Source organism: Camelina sativa, chromosome 12 (assembly GCF_000633955.1).
Source record: "Camelina sativa cultivar DH55 chromosome 12, Cs, whole genome shotgun sequence".
Taxonomy (NCBI): domain Eukaryota; kingdom Viridiplantae; phylum Streptophyta; class Magnoliopsida; order Brassicales; family Brassicaceae; genus Camelina; species Camelina sativa.
Window position 1 is genome coordinate 8,275,425 of NC_025696.1, and position 18,903 is coordinate 8,294,327.

General features: G+C 37.6%; 5 protein-coding genes and 1 non-coding gene across 8 annotated transcripts; 3 read left to right on the forward strand and 3 right to left on the reverse strand.

Annotated features, from left to right (window-relative positions):
- LOC104730865 lies at positions 4,438 to 6,421 on the forward strand. The gene is made up of 2 exons (XM_010450103.1): positions 4,438 to 4,574; positions 4,925 to 6,421. Exons 1-2 carry the CDS (start codon positions 4,473 to 4,475, stop codon positions 6,134 to 6,136), a joined length of 1,314 nt encoding a protein of 437 aa, XP_010448405.1. The 5' UTR covers positions 4,438 to 4,472; the 3' UTR covers positions 6,137 to 6,421.
- On the reverse strand, positions 6,745 to 10,964 carry LOC104730867. 2 transcript variants are annotated; one of them, XM_010450105.2, is made up of 11 exons: positions 10,699 to 10,964; positions 10,266 to 10,420; positions 9,921 to 10,048; positions 9,791 to 9,835; positions 9,641 to 9,694; positions 9,099 to 9,203; positions 8,790 to 8,993; positions 8,579 to 8,664; positions 7,815 to 8,488; positions 7,078 to 7,209; positions 6,745 to 6,986 (listed from the first exon to the last, which is right to left on the reverse strand). In XM_010450105.2, the coding sequence occupies exons 2-11, from the start codon at positions 10,408 to 10,410 to the stop codon at positions 6,808 to 6,810; spliced, it is 1,752 nt and encodes a 583-aa protein (XP_010448407.1). In that variant the 5' UTR covers positions 10,411 to 10,420; positions 10,699 to 10,964; the 3' UTR covers positions 6,745 to 6,807. The 2 variants fall into 2 exon arrangements, with proteins under 2 accessions (XP_010448407.1, XP_010448406.1); XM_010450104.2 differs by lacking the exons at positions 6,745 to 6,986; positions 7,078 to 7,209 and adding an exon at positions 7,350 to 7,591 and having other exon boundaries at positions 7,683 to 8,488; positions 10,699 to 10,963.
- LOC104730868 (probable prolyl 4-hydroxylase 12) lies at positions 11,945 to 14,172 on the reverse strand. 2 transcript variants are annotated; one of them, XM_010450106.2, is made up of 7 exons: positions 14,002 to 14,172; positions 13,562 to 13,681; positions 13,280 to 13,337; positions 13,143 to 13,190; positions 12,864 to 12,921; positions 12,556 to 12,731; positions 11,945 to 12,463 (listed from the first exon to the last, which is right to left on the reverse strand). In XM_010450106.2, the coding sequence occupies exons 1-7, from the start codon at positions 14,079 to 14,081 to the stop codon at positions 12,128 to 12,130; spliced, it is 876 nt and encodes a 291-aa protein (XP_010448408.1). In that variant the 5' UTR covers positions 14,082 to 14,172; the 3' UTR covers positions 11,945 to 12,127. The 2 variants fall into 2 exon arrangements, with proteins under 2 accessions (XP_010448408.1, XP_019089317.1); XM_019233772.1 differs by lacking the exon at positions 14,002 to 14,172 and having other exon boundaries at positions 13,557 to 13,681.
- On the forward strand, positions 14,655 to 15,861 carry LOC104730869 (actin-depolymerizing factor 7). The gene is made up of 3 exons (XM_010450107.2): positions 14,655 to 14,802; positions 15,150 to 15,409; positions 15,497 to 15,861. Exons 1-3 carry the CDS (start codon positions 14,800 to 14,802, stop codon positions 15,645 to 15,647), a joined length of 414 nt encoding a protein of 137 aa, XP_010448409.1. The 5' UTR covers positions 14,655 to 14,799; the 3' UTR covers positions 15,648 to 15,861.
- On the forward strand, positions 15,872 to 15,953 carry TRNAS-UGA. Its single transcript has one exon. It is a non-coding gene; the product is annotated as a tRNA-Ser (tRNA).
- On the reverse strand, positions 15,912 to 18,343 carry LOC104730870 (low-temperature-induced 65 kDa protein-like). The gene is made up of 5 exons (XM_010450109.2): positions 18,166 to 18,343; positions 17,835 to 18,038; positions 17,336 to 17,731; positions 16,326 to 17,255; positions 15,912 to 16,228 (listed from the first exon to the last, which is right to left on the reverse strand). Exons 1-5 carry the CDS (start codon positions 18,239 to 18,241, stop codon positions 16,128 to 16,130), a joined length of 1,707 nt encoding a protein of 568 aa, XP_010448411.1. The 5' UTR covers positions 18,242 to 18,343; the 3' UTR covers positions 15,912 to 16,127.

Genomic DNA, 18,903 nt, shown 5'->3' on the forward strand with positions numbered 1-18,903 from the left:
ATTGTTTATTTCTATTTGTCAAATTAATGGTTATGCTTTAATATATAATAGAGAGAGGCATATTACATGTAGTAGAGTAGCTAGGTAGGTCATAGGCTCAAAATGTTTTTATTATATATGAGTGAAGATTCTCATTTGATTATTCCACTTATTTGGCACTTTAGTTTCTATCATGTTCAATGTCTACTAGATAAGCATGTGGCTGCGCTAGTGGATGACGACCACCTTTGGAGGTAAAATTTTGTTAGTAATATTCCATTTATAGTTTATGTTTTTTTTGTATGTATCTAAGTAATGCATATCCATTTGGAACATAATATATCTACACGTTGCGAGACTTGCACAGTTCAAACATAATATAAACTTTCGATCTGTAGAGGTGTGGATAAGTGAAGCCTTGTTTAGTCGACCTGTTGATTAAGATGATTAGATATACTATATATGTTTAAACTCAAATTTAATTACGATATATATATATATATATAATATGTAAGTGGAATTTTCTTGCATATATAGCAGAATTTATAATGGTACGTTAAAGTCATATAGTCGTATATATGTTGTATAGATCATATATGATCTATATCTGTATAACTAAAAAAATCGAAAGGAGAATAGTGGAAATTTGAAAGGGTTGTATGACTAACTATTGTAAATTGAAGGTTAATTTACGTAAGTATGTGCCACTAATCCACGTTATCGTAAAAGAGCAAATCTTAAAAGTAATTTTCTTAAGTCAGAGTAAGAGAGGAGTAGATTTTTTTTTGGAGGCTAAAAAAGAGTAGATAATTATAGTTCGTAAAGTACAGAGAAAGTCGTCACATGTAACATGTTTTATTGCAACGGCTGCTTTGTTTGTCATAGTATCATTTACTAGGAGACTAGCTAAAAGAGGAGACTACAAATACCATAAAATCAAGAAGAGTGCTAGATGGTCATTGCACAACTTTTTAACCTTAAGTGACTTCTACCGTTTACTCCATTATATTAATATTATATGGTAAGGTAACTGGTAAGCCATATACTATTCTTTAGTGGTCACTCCTCGCCTATTCAGAATTTATTTCTAATAAAGATGGAAACGAAAGTTCTATACGAACAATGAAAATCAAATTAGATTTCCACAGAGAAAAAAAATAACAAAGTAGATTATCATTTCCTATAATTTCAGTTATTGATATAATTGTCAAAAATAATCTAAAAAATGGGATATCTTTACTTCCCAAGAGACAAAGAAAGAAAGAAAGAAAGGTAAAGGGTCGCATTCGTACGCACGCACGAGGGCTACACGTAAAAGTCATTATGCAACTCAACAAAAGCAAAAAGATAAGAAAATGCAATGCACACGTGCGCTCTCTTAGCCCATATACCATTCTCTTCCTTTTTCATTGGGTGATGATAGATCAAGATTGACTAAACTACCCTCTCAATTCTTTTGTCTCTTTGGTTTAGTTTAATACGATAATGATCATTCATTCACAAACCCTACAAAATCATAATTGATTCATCATCGAAGATTTGCCATTACCAAACATCTCCTCCTGATTCTAGTTTCAAGTGTATAACATTAAAAAAGAAAGCCAAAAAGGAAATAACATTAGTATAAAAGGTCAACTACTTGTTAGGTAAATTTTAATACTAGTAAGTTGTTAACCACCATTTTTATTAAGGCCGTTCGATATGATTCTGAAGAATCTCTCCTTTTAACTTTTTCAGTTGATGACCATCCACTTTCACCTGTCTAATTGATTGACCTCTTTTTACGTCGATAATTTCTAGAGCTAATTGGTATTTTTAAGGATGTTTTCCGAATTAAAACTGTCTCTTTCGAAATTACCAATCAAAGACTCAAAAGTCTTGAAAGCAAATATCGACTGTGTGGATGAAGAGTCATCTTACTACGTATCCTTTGTTCCTTTCTATATGTATAGAACAACTGAATTTGTATAGTCCCATAAGAAACCTCACATATATCACATGGAAGTCATTCAAATTTGTCTATCTAACATACTATATGTTATCATTCAACGCTATGTATAAGTGTGGTGATCTTTTAATTCTTAAAACCATTATTTTTAAAAAGTCTAATTTCAGCAGACAAGTATCCATTATTCTCTTTCAAGTCCAGTCAGAATTCTCATAACATGCAAAAGGTGCTAAAAATTTGACTACACTACAATCCAAACTCGATCGCTAAACAATTGATAGTCTCAATTACCCATTATTCTCTTAAATACGATACTAGATAGATGACTGTATAAAGAATATATTCACTTTTTCTGGTTAGTTGTTAAAGTTTGTGTTGGCATAAGCTTGAAAATAGCTTGAGGTGCAAGTTATACTAATCCTACCGAGTTATGGAATTAGGATTAGTTATATTTAGGAGTTATCTAAATATGTTAGTTTATCGGTTTAGAATAGGAAAATTCCTATTGGTGTAGAATTGGAAAGTTGTCAATTCTAGAGTTGAGCAATTGTTATAAATACCAAGAGAGCGTGTCATGAAGACTTACGCGCCTTAGGATATTTTCGAGAGATGCACACAAGGTGTGTGGCGTCGCGCCACTAGTGTTCGATATCATATACAGTTATGATTATAATTGTAAACTTGTTCTAGTGGATTGGTTCTGGACTTGGTTCCAGGGATGTAAGAAATCTGAACCCCGTTAACAAACTCTCTGTGTTTCCAGGGATGTAAGAAATCTGAACCCCGTTAACAAACTCTCTGTGTTGTTTACTTTATGCGTTCTTTAGTCTGTTTAGTAACATTTAATGGACTTAAATGTACATGTTAAGAAACATTGGATGGGAAGACACCATGTACCGATATAGATCGGCCTAATCGGCTAATCGTTTCATCTCTTAGTTGTTATTATTTTAATGATATATATTGTATTGCCTACGAGTTTCAGATCCACAAATGATATTGTTCCTTGACTAAGAAAATCAATAATAATGGAAAAATGTAGAAAATCAACTCTAAACGAGTAAGCAACTAGTAGATGACTAAACAATTAGTATTAACGAATAAAGCATTATATATAATTGATTAATTAAGGATAAAAAGCTTCAGGCAACCAAACATACATGAACATGATAAAATTAAAAGACGGTATTGTGGATATAAAACTTTTATCAAATCGTGTACGTCAATCGTGGATATAAAGGTTTCAGAAATACTATTATTCAGAGTATCACTTTTAATTATTGAAATTAATTTGAATATTTCAAGTTTATCAACATTTTATGAGATAATACGACATTATTAATACATTTTATAAGTACATATTGATTTTACGGAAAATACTATACTAATATAGATATCATCAATAGGCAAAACTTGGACGTATACTTTTGAGTGTAGTAGTGGATAGACGTGCTATTTCACACCATGCAAAGAAAGAAAAAAAATTACCTTTAAAGTAATCATTCCATACCGACCGTAGCAATAACTGTGTATGCATATGTTACACACATATGAAAGCTAATAAATAGCTCACGAGGATCTCGCTCGCTAACCAAACGGAATTTGAACTGAGCGGCGCATTTATCTTAAAAGACTCGCAACAAAACAATAAAAAAAACCAAACTCACGAGTTTCGCGACGCCAGCCATTACTGAGTGTGGCTTTCCTTGTAATTTACCATGCCAACACGAAGGGTACCTTTTGGTATTAACTATTCCTTCCGTTTTAAAATATAGGATGTTTTAAGCAAAACACGCAGATTAAGAAGTCTTTACGTTTAATAAGTTCAACCAATCAGAAATAATACTGCATAATATAAAATACTAAACTAATTTATAAGTTACATTGAAATTTGAAAACATCCTATATTATGAAACAACAAACTTCTCCAAAATATCTTATATTTTGAAATCGGAGGGAGTATTTTTTTTTAAAGTCACTCACATTTTGCCTTGAAAAAGAAAAAAAAAAAGTAACCGGAGAAAAGCCATTTGTCTGCATTGGGGACGAGTACGACTCATCACTAATATATTTATGCGTTACTCTCCGTTTTTTAAAATAACTGTTTTGTTAAAAATGTATATATAGTATATATATTTTGGTTCCTTTCCAATAATTTTTGTTAGCAATAATCATCATAATGATTTTTAAAAAAAATAAAGGAAAGAAAAATGGAAGCGCGTGGGTCCGAACCGTCAAATTCAGATGACGTGGAAACATCTCGTGGGGAAATTGAATGAAAACTGTAAAAGATAACGACCGGTGAGACTACTACTCACTCTCTTGTAGAGAGAGAAGAGAAAGAAGCAGCCCCCTCCTCCAGCCACCAGCCATAATAAAACGCCTTTTGCCCCTTTCTTTATTCTCTCATTCTTCTTCTTCTTCTTATTCCATTTCACATTTTCTTTTCATTCTTTCCTTTCTTACGGACTGTGGTGTTATAGTTGTGAAAGATCGAAGTAAGTGGGTGGGTGGGAGGGAAGTTACATGTTGTTATTGTGAAGTTATGAGGAGCGTTCATCATACTAATAGTGTTGATACCGTCAACGCCGCTGCTTCGGCCATCGTCTCCGCCGACTCTCGTGTTCAACCATCCTCTGTCCTGCATGTACTATTACTTATATCAGCTCTCTGTTTTGTTTTTTTTTTTTGGTTGCTTCTTGTAGTTTTTAAAAAGATCCATCAGTGTTGTTGCTTGACGTTTCTGACGGTGGATCGTGATTATGTTTTGATTGCTCAGATAAATGGTTTTTTTTTTTTGGGGCAAGTTCAAGAATTTTTTGGATTTTTTTTAATGTTTGATCTGATTTGAAAGTGTTACGTGACGGAATTAAATTACTTTTTTTTTTTTTGCGTTAATTATGCTTTTAATAAACTTCTTTGATTTTGAAGTTATGATTTTGAAAATAATGAACTGATATTGCCTTAATTATTTTTGATGCTTTTGAAAATTTTCAGAAGAAAAAATGGGGAAGCTGGTGGAGTTTGTACTGGTGTTTTGGATCCAAGAAGAACAATAAGCGGATAGGCCACGCACCCGAACCAGCTTCATCAGGAGTTGCCGTGCCTCCAGTCCAAAACTCTTCTAGCAACTCAACTTCAATATTCATGCCCTTTATAGCTCCTCCTTCATCTCCTGCATCGTTCTTACCATCAGATCCTCCATCCGTGTCACATACTCCTCATCCTGGTCTACTTTGTTCCCTAACCGTCAACGAACCGCCTTCAGCCTTTGCTATTGGACCTTACGCCCATGAGACACAACCCGTTACTCCTCCAGTGTTCTCTGCTTTCACAACTGAACCATCCACCGCGCCTTTCACGCCACCTCCAGAATCACCTTCTTCTCCTGAAGTGCCCTTTGCTCAGTTGCTTACATCTTCACTTGAACGTGCTAGGAGGAACAGTAGCGGGGGGATTAATCAGAAGTTTTCAGCTGCACATTACGAGTTTAAGTCTCATCAAGTGTATCCTGGAAGCCCTGGTGGTAATCTAATCTCCCCTGGATCAGGTACATCTTCTCCTTACCCAGGGAAATGCTCCATCGTTGCGTTTCGTGTCGGTGAACCTCCAAAGTTTCTTGGTTTTGAGCACTTCACAGCGCGTAAATGGGGTTCAAGATTCGGTTCTGGATCAATCACACCTGCTGGTCAAGGTTCAAGGTTGGGTTCAGGTGCTCTAACCCCTGATGGTGGTGGAGGACTCGGCTCAAAGCTTGCTTCTGGTGCGCTCACACCACTTGAAGGCAGTCTTTTGGATAGTCAGATATCTGAGGTTGCGTCTTTAGCCAATTCGGACCACGGGTCGTCGTCGTCGTTAAGGCATAATGATGAAGCTTTGGTGGTTGCTCACAGAGTTTCTTTCGAGTTGACTGGTGAAGACGTTGCACGTTGTCTTGCAACTAAGCTAAACCGATCCGGTTCACATGAAAGAGCGAGCGGGGAACACTTGAGACCACAAAACGGATGTAAAACGTCGGGAGAAACAGAGAGCGAACAGAGTCAGAAACTAAGATCGTTTTCGTTAGGATCGAGCAAAGAATTCAAGTTTGATAATACTGAAGAAGAAGAGACGATAGAGAAAGTTAGATCAGAGTGGTGGGCCAATGAGAAGGTCGCCGGAAAAGGTGATCATAGTCCAGCAAACAGTTGGACTTTCTTTCCGGTGTAACGGTCTGGATTCACTTGACATATTTTACCCAAACAAAACAAAGAACCTTTTTATCTTCTTCATTACCTCTAACATGGGAAGCAAATTCAGTGATATTGGTTAGAGATTGGGGTCTAACAACTATACATATATAGCTTTGCATTGTAGGTGTCTTTGTTCTCTCTTTGTACTGATAATCATATAAAATAGTCTTGACTCTTTATGATATAGACTTATCATTGACAGCAACAACACAAACTGTATTCTTTATCATAAAACTATAAATTTCCTCTCTTTACTATGTCATTCTTCCGCTGAATTACAATGATTTGATAACCAATACTTTGAGCCAACACCAATGCGATTCAAATTTGTACACGAGTGGCAAGAGAGCTTTATATGCGGTGTGTTTGAGAAATATATTTATTACACAAAAAAAATCAGAGAACCCATTTCAAAGTTTCAAATTTAAACCCTCACGATGGGAAAAAAGTCAACAAAATAACAAATCAATTTCTTTCTATCGAGAGCAAAGAAGTAAAAAAAAAAAGAATGGATAGACTCTTAAAATGGGAAAAATCTCTCTAGAAGCAAAAGAAAAAGACCTGTCTCTCTCACTAAAACTGCACTTTTGGTATACCTAAAAAGAATGATACTCTCTGGTCCAGAATCAAGCTCGTCTTTTTTTGTTTTCAAGGAATCCTCTGTTTTGGAACATATTTTACCTTCGTTCCCTTTTCGGGTTTCATCCTCGGCTTTGGTCTTGCGGTTATAACACCATTTGAGGATTCGTGAGTGTTGCTGCCCGAGATGTCTGTTTCCTGAGACAGAACCAATGTCACGTGTTCTCCAGAGGTTGCCTCTTTCCATCCTGATTCATTCACATCGAATATACAACTCAATATATTGAAATTAAACGATAGCGGTGTTAAATTAAAATGACAAGTCGAAAGAAGTTTTACTCTTTGCAAGAAACTCCTTTGCTTTGTGGTTGTTAAACTGCACGCTTATGTGATGATGAGTGGTCTTTACTTCCGGTGCAGTTGGGTTTGAGTTCTTATCACCTTTGTCTGCGTTTTCATGGACTGCCGAAACTTNTCAACAAAATAACAAATCAATTTCTTTCTATCGAGAGCAAAGAAGTAAAAAAAAAAAGAATGGATAGACTCTTAAAATGGGAAAAATCTCTCTAGAAGCAAAAGAAAAAGACCTGTCTCTCTCACTAAAACTGCACTTTTGGTATACCTAAAAAGAATGATACTCTCTGGTCCAGAATCAAGCTCGTCTTTTTTTGTTTTCAAGGAATCCTCTGTTTTGGAACATATTTTACCTTCGTTCCCTTTTCGGGTTTCATCCTCGGCTTTGGTCTTGCGGTTATAACACCATTTGAGGATTCGTGAGTGTTGCTGCCCGAGATGTCTGTTTCCTGAGACAGAACCAATGTCACGTGTTCTCCAGAGGTTGCCTCTTTCCATCCTGATTCATTCACATCGAATATACAACTCAATATATTGAAATTAAACGATAGCGGTGTTAAATTAAAATGACAAGTCGAAAGAAGTTTTACTCTTTGCAAGAAACTCCTTTGCTTTGTGGTTGTTAAACTGCACGCTTATGTGATGATGAGTGGTCTTTACTTCCGGTGCAGTTGGGTTTGAGTTCTTATCACCTTTGTCTGCGTTTTCATGGACTGCCGAAACTTTCCTTCCCTGACTGCTCACTGGTCTCCATATCTTTACAGTTGCTTGCTCAGTTGTGGGTTTCACCTCAACAGTCTTTGTTCTTCTATCCTCTTCACTGCATTTGGTTTGGTTATGCTCTCCGCTGTGACCACTTTTTGGGATTGTAAAACTGAACGCTCCAATCCGAAGTTCACCGTTCCTTGTCTGATCTAGCTGAGTTACTGCTGCATGTTGTGATATCGATTTGGGGTTCACGGATTTTCGGCTCCAAACTTTAGCAGTGTTGACTCTTGTGTCTCTGTTGATTCCATTCTTTCGCATGCCTCCAAGTTTTGGCGCATGATTAGCATGGAACCCATTCGACCTACGGCCATTTTGTCTTTCCATGTTTTGGCCATTGCCAAAGCCATCATCATCAACCATTGGCGCTTGACATTCACCGTTTCTCCCATCATTCGTTTCCAAAACTTGAGGGTCCTCGAGGGATGAAGAAGCATCAATCGGTATGGAATCTGGTCTCTGTGCCTCGGAATCAGAAGCTACAGGTAGCTGGCTTGATGACTCAGCTGGATATTGTTGTTCCTCTGATGTGGTACTCTCGTCTTCCTTAGCATCTTTTTTCTGATCCTTCTCTCGCTGTTCTTTCTGTCTTAGCTTCTTCCTCTTCTTCCTCTCCAAAAGCTCAGCTTGTCTGCTCCGAACATAATATTAGTAAATAAGACGCCACATAAAGTGGATTTAGCAATGTTATATGACTGGCATTGCGATTATAAGCACATACCTTCTTCGAGCAGCTTCTTCCTCTTCAACCAGTAAATTTTGGCACCTCAGAGCTTCTGCATCTTTGTCAGCCAGCCATGCTTTGATCTACACATTAAGAGTACAGAAAAAATTCACATGCAAGGAATACATGCAAAGCAAAAGTTTGCGTATTAGACACTTTGCTTTGCCAACTAGAGAGGAATGGTGAAACCTTGAAGGAAAAACTTTACCAATCGCTGTTCCAGAAGGAAGCTTGCGCAAGCAACAACATTTTTTGGCTCCAGTACATTTTTCCCATTTTCCCCGTCAAAAATGTATTTTTGCATTGGTGCAGCCTCGTTACACAGGAATGTTTTTTCACTTGCATCATCGAGAATGCTAAAGAGTTCCTGCGAAGAAACTGGAAAACTAGATCGTCTAGCTTGGAGAATATCCTGGAGAAATAGGAACATATATCAGCCATGAGGTTGAACACTGTGGATACTTTATCTGGAAAGGTAATTAAAAGAAACCGTCAAGAGATATTTGAATATTCATACCAAAATGCCAGAACCAGCTCTTAGATAATATTGCGGCAGAGCAGTATATCCTGGTTTTTCGATAAGTGACATAAGTCCTGACTCAACTGATACCCCAGGAACATCCTACAAGAATTCAAATAAAGCATCTTGAGTTGGAAATGTCTACAAAACATTTTAGTTAAGAAGACAGGTTCATTATGCAGAATGCAGAATGTGAGGGTATGTCTACGAATTAGGTATGGTCTACTCTTGCTTTTCTAACTAACTTGTACTATTTGGAAACGAACCCCATAACCCTGATGAAGTTCATATGGCATTAGGAAACATTTATAACAATGTTTATTATACGTTGCACTAATGAATAAAAGAAGCGATAATGCATTGCTAAAGAGTCAAAACCTTAGGCAAGATGTGACAAACAACAAGAAAGTTAATACTGCGAAGACTGAAGAACATGTTCTGCCACAAGTGCTCGTATGATGCTATGCTCACCATGCATTTTTAAAGTAAGAAAAAAGATATTTGAAAGAAAGGGAAAGCATCATTGGGGATCATAATACCTCCAGCATCATGCTCTTTAGTGAGAGAATCTCCTTTGCATCAATTGGAGAAAGCTGAAATAACCACAGAGATTGAACAGGATCAGTACCTGATGGAAAAACTAATCGAATCAGCAAAAACTGTGAGAAGGGGTCTAGAGGGTAAACTACCTTATTCCAAAAGGCTCCCAGCGCATCTCTTTCTTTGCCAGAATCCTGAAAACATGTAAACACAACCTTCAGAGAGTTTGAAAGACATGAAACCAAAATAGTACTAGTTAAGTTCAGACTTAAGCAAAACCTTTTCATGCTTTCTTTGACGCCGATGCATGCGGTGATGCCTTCTATAGTTGACAGGAGAGCAAAACTCCATATTACACTTTTCACACTTCTGCATTTGTATCTTCAAAGGAGCCAGCAATGGCCAGCCTGAGAGCGAAAATAGAACATCAAAATAAAGTCCAGGTACCATACCCTAGGCCACATGATATCCAAGCATCACTTAGATCTAACAAGACTAAAGCTATATATATCCTCTCCTAAGACCCAATCCGCTTGATTCCAATGATAGATACGCATTTTTAGTCAGTGACAATGTCAAATCCAATAAGATGAGAGACAATGAGACAATGAGACAAGCATTTACCTGGACGTTCTAAGTTATGGAGGAGTTGAAAAAGCTGGACTGGAGTATTTTCAGGTCTAGGGAAAGAAAGAAAAGGATCCTTTCCAACCGCTCTTCTGATGAGCATATCGAGTGAATCATTCCCATCTTGTTTCACCAGCTCCATCGAATTCAAACTGCAAATAAGCATTCACAAATTCCTATAAACACAGCACTTCACATAAATCTATAACACTGAAACCTAATTCTTCCCTAAGCAAACTATATTAAAACCAAATCACATAAGGCGGAACAGTTATCCGATTCAATCGTCATCAGAATCACTAATACAGAGAGCAAAATCGAAATTGAAAATCTAATCAATACACACAGTGATGCGATAGACGAAGGAAGGAATGAATGATTCAAATCGATTGTATTCATACGAAGAGAATGGTTGAGTCCGATCACGTACCAGTGAAAAAAAAAACAAAAAAGAAACAGTAAACAGATCGGGCGGAGAATAGGAAGAAGAGAAAAATCAAGAGCGATCCTCGGAGGAGATGAGAGAGACGGGAGCGAAGCAGAGCTTGAGACGGAAGAAAGTCGCCGAGAAAATCCAAGAAAGTGATGGGACGCTTAAAAAAAATGAGAGAAAAATTCGGGAGAGGGAAGGGAGGGAGGGGAGGAGGCAAAAGAGCTGTGGGGAAGAAGAAATTATAAAAGGCGTACGGGGAAAACAAAAACAAAACAACCCTGGGGGACTCCATTTCGCAATTTCCAGCAAATATATATATTGTTTTTGGATATTAAAATTAAAATTAAAAATTATAAGGAATTTTGTTGAATTTTGAAAAGAAAAACACATTTTTATCTAATTTTTCTTTATTTTTTCCTTAACAGTTAAGATATTAGATTTTAATGTTAATTTGAAGAAAGCCACTGGGATGGACATATAAATGATTATGAACAATTGTCTAGATCTGGTTGGTCTAATGATGTAAGTAATCCAATTTCTCCTCTTTTTTCTTCTTTTTATTTTATTTTATCCAATTATATATTGAATCTTTATAGAAATAAATTACAAATTACAAAATTTCCCTGCATACTTAACTTTTTGATTACCAATACTTTTTAACTAGGAAAAGTCAGACTTAGATCATAATCTCTTCATGGGGATTACAACGAATTTAATTTAGTCTATTTTTCATCTATAAGTGTTCCACTTATGACCACACAAAAAAAAAACAAATCTTTTTGGATAGCCAAATTAGTACACCGGTTGAGTTACCAAAAATATTTCTATTATATACAATATCTTTGTTAGAAATATTTAAATACGTATATTTGATAATATATAGTATAAGTAGGAAAAATATGTTTTAACCGGAAAAGTATTTACTATGTTCAAAATAATGTAGTTACATGAACACTTTTGTATATTATGGTTTTTAAAGGGAAAAAAATAGTGGTATGTTGGGAATATACTGCGCAAATTCGAATCTGATAGTGATATAAGATAGAGAAATACTTGGCCAGTTTCAAATATGGTCGTGTTTTCTTGAGACTAGCAAGCGAAAGGGACTATGCAGCGTAGGGAAGAGCAAGATGCAAATTCTATGATTCGAGAAACATAAGTAAGTAACATAGAATAAGACTTCGTAGATCTCAGGGAGTAAACAACTGAGTTATGATCATACTTAAAAAAATCTGTAAGTGAGTATATTGATATATTCCTTTATTCTGAAAAAATAAAAATCATTTATTCACTTAATTACCCCAACGACCCTTGACTATTCACATTTTATTTCGTCATAAATTCAAAAAAAAAAACAGCTCAAAGTATTGAAAATGTTTCAACAATTTCCAATATGTTTGAGAATGGTCCACTAAGATTGAAGAGATCAACAAGCGTTACAACTCTTTCTGCAAGTACCGTAGTAATCTGGAGAGCCAATCATATAGACAGGGTTTTTCTTGCATTCACCAAGTTCAGCCCATCTTGGACAGTTGTCATCTTCATCACTGCATTCCCCACTCTCCTCATTTCTTTCTTGTTTCTTTGCATAGATCAGTTTTTTCGCCACTAACAGTTCCCCTTTCACCACAGGGCATCTCAAATGAGTGCTTGTTTCATCCAATGATGAATTTAAGTGTCTGGTGAAGAACAAAACTGCGTTTCCTTTCACTGGTCTCAAGATGTTACTTACGGTCTCTGAGCAACTCTTTTTGGATTTCATCTGAAGAAAAAATGAGAATTCAACATTCTTTGTGGTGTGCCAACTGCCAAATAAGAGATCATTTTGCTTCTCAGGATTTAAATCAAACTGACCTGTGAATTTGGGAACAGAAGGTCTCCACCTTGAGTTGTGTTTGAGAGGTAGAGAATGACGGTTGCCAGCAAAACTTCATCGTGAGAGACCGAGCTAGATTCCTCTCCAAAATAATCAAGCCTTTTTGCCGACTCCTCAGAAGTATAACTTCTTACCTTGATAGAGCCACTGTTTTCTGAAACACGTGCGTCAAGGGAGAGACATAAGCCAACAAGTTTGGCCAAGAAAAGATGCCTTCCAAGAGAAACCATTAAGTCACAATAAATTGAAAATCAAGATAACTAAAATGCTAGTACTTAAATAATACCTCTTGGGAGGAAAGTCCATGCAGCAATTTTTTCTTCAATCCCAGCAACTACTGGATCCTAGTTTATCCAAAATTATACCAAAATAAGGAATGGAACATAACATTAGTAAGGCCATTTTCGAGCAACCAAGGTGGAAACTGCTAAATAAAGGTGTGAATCACCATCTTTGGAACTCTGTAGACTCCATAGGGGTGAGACTTAAGCATGTAAGTTACAGTTTACCACATAATGTTTTAAAAGCTAGGTATTTGCAAACTTGAAGAATACTAAGAACTTACCGGCACATCTACAGCAACCCCTGAGTTAAGCACTGAACTTTCCTTTCTCTACAGTAAAGAATCAACCATTACACACAGAACAATGTATCACTATGTATCACTATGTATCTCAAACCGGAAAGGAACGGGAAATTTACCAGAGATATCAGATGAGCACACTCTTCCTCAGACAAGAACCCGCGGTAAAGGAAGACCCTGCACATACCAATTAGTTTCAGAACCCCCCAAGTTTATCAAGAGATAACTGTTGCAAAATAATCTTTCATGTTANCCATGTTACTACTAATTGATCGATGAAAGTTGAAGCAGATAACATCTTCAATGAAAGTTGCAGGCTATCACAATCTTGAGATAAAAGAAACACTAATGATCAATGAATATGGTTGAAGCAGATATATATGAATCAAAAAGTACCTGACCTTGGTTGCCATGAAAGTTGAAGAACACGTCTCGGATCCACAAATTTAGATCCTAAAACATAATTCGCCTCTGTATTATCACTCTTACCCATATCTTCTTTATCTCGGAGTTCCTTCCGACTTGCAGAAAGAAAAAAAAATAAAAACTTTGAGGTACAGAAACACCATTATAGCTTAAAGAAACTGGATTGATTGTGAAATTAAAAATCTTGCAACTCCAAAATCTATTACATCTCTCATTCAATCAGGTACAGAGCGAAATGCAAGGATTTTAAAAAAACTCAAACTAGAGATTTCAAGTAGCGATAGTCTCGAGAGATTAAGGTTCATGTCAACAGAAAGGATTATTGGAAAATCAGAATCAGAAGAGAGAAATGCCCAAATACGTAGCTCTATGATAGATATGATTTGCTTAAAGGATGGATTTTTTTGAAATTCACCTTCCACCGAAACAGAAAGGAGAAGACGAAGAAGACATCATAATCATCAGAATGAGGATGATTTGGCTAAGGCAAGCCATTGCTCCCCACTGGTACTCTGCTACATCGCTGAAACGAGCATCATCTTTCCCAATTTCACTAAGAAAAATAAAATCGACGATGCGATGGGACGACGTCGTTTAAGTCTTGAAGAAGTTATGTTCTTAATTAATGAAGTTTTTATATCATCAATTGGTTAACTTGAGATATACCAAAGTTTTAAAGTTTACCCAATTTTATTTTATTTTATTTTTTCCAGCTAATATTTATAAGTAGAATTTGACCTTTTTTATCGTTAGTTTCCTATGTTTATCCTATAAAATGATGGGTTTATAGGGCTTGAAAATGGAGACAAATATGAAAATGAGCCAAAGAGATATAGGTATGCATTTTACACGGATAAGGATAAATGCTCATGCATGTATGTGTATGAAATGTATGGATTGGATGGTGTGTACACACATAGACGCTAAAAATAGAGTGGAAAGTGCTTGAAAAAAGGATGGTTAGGCGAATTTTAAGGTTTGAAAAGGGAAAAAAATAAAAAACTAACGTGTGGGTGTAATCACAAAAACAGATCAGAGACCAATATTAAGGAGCCTTTAATTAGTTGTCCGAGTTCCCCTCGATCCTTTCTTCACAAAAGGAATTCATCTTCTTCCTTAATCTCATTCCCATTTGGACAATTATTCACACAAATTAAAACAACAAATTTTGTTATCTTCCTCAAGGGCTTACCATTGAAACAAGACATAAGCAATGGTTTGTTCTCTTCTTCTTATTATTGCGATAAATTTCTAGGATTGTTGTTACTAGCAGGCAATCTATGTGGTTTTACCCTAGTCGGGAGAAAATATATACGAGATTCAAATTTATGATTGCTTTAGTTCAAAATCAATTTATGATTACACGTTGATCTTACCAATGTTATTGACGTGGTTATCATTTGTTTGTCTAGTGTATCTCATTTTAATCCACAACTAGTTAGCGTCATAACTCGATATCTAGACAAAGATTAGAACTAATAAATGTATTGATATTAATTAACAACGTAACCCAAAATCTAGCTAATTCGAAACCAATGTTTCCTAATTTATGTGAATGAAAAGGCGAACGCGGCGTCTGGGATGGCAGTGGAGGACGAGTGCAAGCTCAAGTTTCTGGAGCTAAAGTCGAAAAGAAACTATCGGTTCATAGTATTCAGGATAGACGGGCAACAAGTGGTGGTCGAAAAGCTAGGAAAGCCCGACGAGACTTACGATGATTTCACGGCTTCCCTCCCTGCCGACGAGTGCCGTTATGCTGTCTTCGATTTTGACTTCACCACCGCTGAAAATTGCCAGAAGAGCAAAATCTTCTTCATTGCATGGTAAAACATATTTATTCTTTTTTAATCTTTTCACACACTTCCTTAATTGATATTGACGTTAAATTTTATTATTGCTTCATAACATAGGTCCCCTGATTCATCAAGGGTGAGAATGAAGATGGTGTATGCAAGCTCTAAGGATAGATTCAAGAGAGAATTGGATGGCATTCAGGTGGAGTTACAAGCCACTGATCCTAGCGAGATGAGCTTCGACATTATCAAAAGCCGTGCTCTCTAAATCTTTTCAATGATCTATATCTCTCTATCACCGATGCTGATCTTCACCAAAAAAATTTACCATGTTATTGGTTAAAACTGAGTTTATCTGTCTTATTCATTTTATTTAAACTTTTTTTTTCTTTCTACTTCCGTTTGGGAGAGAAGTTGAAAACCATGTAGCTTTGTTGTGTAACTTCTCAAATAAAAGATTAATATTTCCTCTGTCGACGTGTTTAACAAGAAGTCGATATGTCCGAGTGGTTAAGGAGACAGACTTGAAATCTGTTGGGCTTCGCCCGCGCAGGTTCGAACCCTGCTGTCGACGTATATTTCTAACTTTTTGTTAGTTTCAGATTTTATAACAAGTAACCGAACTTATTTATACGTTTTACATGGCAGTATTAGTAGTAGATACATCAAAATAAGCCATGGATCGAAAACCCCACACACACATTAACATGGAAAGCATTAACAAACCCATACATTAGAAAGAAGCAACTCAGTTTCCTGATTCTTGAAATCTCCTCTGCAAAGGCACAGAACCACCATTTCCGCCTTGTTGACCTGCCTCATCTCCTCCCGATAACCCCATTTTATTTCCTAGAAAACCGTTGACACACCAAAGGTTCAAAATCACAAAAATCATCACAAACGCTAAAAGCTGAAAACGCTATTTATAACAAGAAGAGTAACGTACCAACGGTGGAGCCAAGTGACTGTGAAGAGTCTTGAACAGACTGTGTAGCCTTTTGCGTCACTTCCTCCGTCGTACCAGCGAGCCAAGAAGTGACAGCTCCACTCAGCTTCTCCACCATCCCTCCTTCGCCTTCATCCGCATAAGCTTTGCCGTGTTGCATAGCTGCTTCCGAGCTCGGATCCTTAAATCCTCCTAGCCTTTTCTCCACCTCCTCCGATTGTGTCACTATCCCCTTCTTCGCCGGCCCCGTTTCTCCGCCGCCAAGATGAAGCTTTTCAGTGACCACTTCCGACAAAACCTTATCTTCCTCTCCTGGACTCAGTTTCTCCGTCAGATATTCTTTAGCCGACACGCCCTTGTCTTGTCCCGTCTCTGTACCACCGGTCCCAGAGAATGGCAGTTTCGTCATTACACTAGCTCCTGTCTCTTTAACCTTCTCGTAAACAGGAGTCACCATACCTGCGACCGTACTCCCGTATCCAACACCGGAGCTAGGAGTCTCCTCTCCCTCTAGACGATTCTGGTGTACGCCACCGCCTTCTCCAGAGTAACCGAGCTTCGAAGCGACGGCGTTCTTCGCTGCTACAGCTTTGTCAGCTACGACAGAAGTAGCTGATGCGATCTTATCGGTGTAACTGCTCTGATTCGACTGCTGCATCTCATCTCCTCTCTCGTGAGATTTCGAATCAAGATTCTCACGGTTTTGTATACCTTGAGTTCTCGTCGGTAAATCTCTTCCCAAATCAAGTTCATCACTCCTCTCCGGTGACTCTTTCCTCAGACCAGATCCATAGTTTCCCGCCGGTAAATGCTTACCCATTTCAGGTTCCGATTTCGTAGCGAACCCGTGGCTTTTCTTCCCGAAGTCCGTTCCTAACCCTAACCTTCCAAGAGCTGAGACCGTCGTTGCTGGTCCAGTTTCTCCTGAAGCTAGATAAAGAAGCTGACACAGGTCAAAGGAGTTGTAACCCTGAAATCAGACCTTCAGAATTAAGAGGAAAGTTCTTTACCTTTTCCGTGGGTGGGATCAGTAACTTTGGACTGATAATTTGACATCCCACCATGAGATCCAGGAGCAGCTGGATCTTGATCAAGTCCTCTTGGTCTGTCGATATTAACCTTACGTTGGTCTCGAGACTTGTCTCCACCAGGAACAAACGTTCTCGTCACATCTTCTGTTGCAGTGAGCAAAGATACGGGTGTGTTATGCGGTGTCAACGTAGAAGCTCCTCCGCTCTCTTCTCTTTTAGGTACACCTGAGTGTTTCACAGGATGAGATAGTGCTTCGTGGCCAACTCCTCTGTTTGGCTCAGAGTGTTTCGTATGTGAAGAGGACACAACGGGAAAAGCTTTCGTGCCTGGAGGAACTATCTCATGCTTCACCGGACTGTGAGCCTTTCCTCGTGCTGCCGAGAGGAATCAAACTGACCGTTAAGTATCACCACCAGTTGGTCTTGCAAAACATCAACTACTTTGGTTTTGGAATAGAAGTATTAAATTGAAGCAAACCTGGTGCACCGCCGCGTATTTGTTGGTCTCTGTAGTGATCTCCATCGTCTTCCTGGTCTAGATCGTGATCATCGGGGATGTGTTCTCCACGATCATGGTCGTGACTATGTCCATGTTTTGTTAGAACGTTCTTGATCTTCTTGGCTTTTTCCTTCACTTTCTTTAGAACTTTCGATGGCCCTTTCTCATGATGCTCTCCTTCCTCTGCATCCAAAAACAGAGGAACATATTGAAAACATTCATTAGGCTCAGTATTAACTTGCAGATTACGTAATGTCAATAAAAAAACAAAATGTTTACATTATTGAGACTAAAATCTGCTTTAGCATACCAGGATGGTGAATCTTTATTGGCTTCTCTGCTTGATGCTGAGCATGAGAACGTTGCAACTGCGCTTGTGAATCCATAATCTTTCCTTGGTTTTGATTTTTGTTCTTTTCCTATATCTGCAACCAAATTGATGCTGAGAAAATCTGAGGAGCTTCTTGGACGCTTTATACAGAGTTATAGAGTAGAGAACAAGGAGGAAGAAGACTCGTAAGCAGAACCTCCTTTGGCTATATCCTCTGTGCTCTGTTACGAAATACCACGTGTCATGTGATGCCACGTATCAGGCTCTTGAGTGTGTACGTGCCTCTCTTCGCCTAATCTTTATCCGAGAAGTACTCGTCGATGTAATGTAACTTATTTCACAAGCAGGCCCATAAATAAAAACTTTTGACTTCATCACTTGGTCACATACCGACAACAACGTGCCGTCTTCCAACATAAAAAAACAGCATATCGTATCTACTCTAAACCCGAAGACGACAAGAATTGATATCATATGAATATGTGGGTTAGGTTGGTCCAATATTAATGCACAAATGTCTGAAACAAAGATCCAGTGATGCTCTCTATCGCGGTTTATGGTAGTATGGTTTAATTTGGTTTGGTTGGTGGTAAAATGAGCAGACACGAAGCGGAGGGGTCGATACAGCTACCGCTATCCACGTGGCAAAATTTAATTCGTCCATACAAAGCTGCTACGAAAGTAGATAAAATCGAAAGGGATGGGCGAGGCCCACGT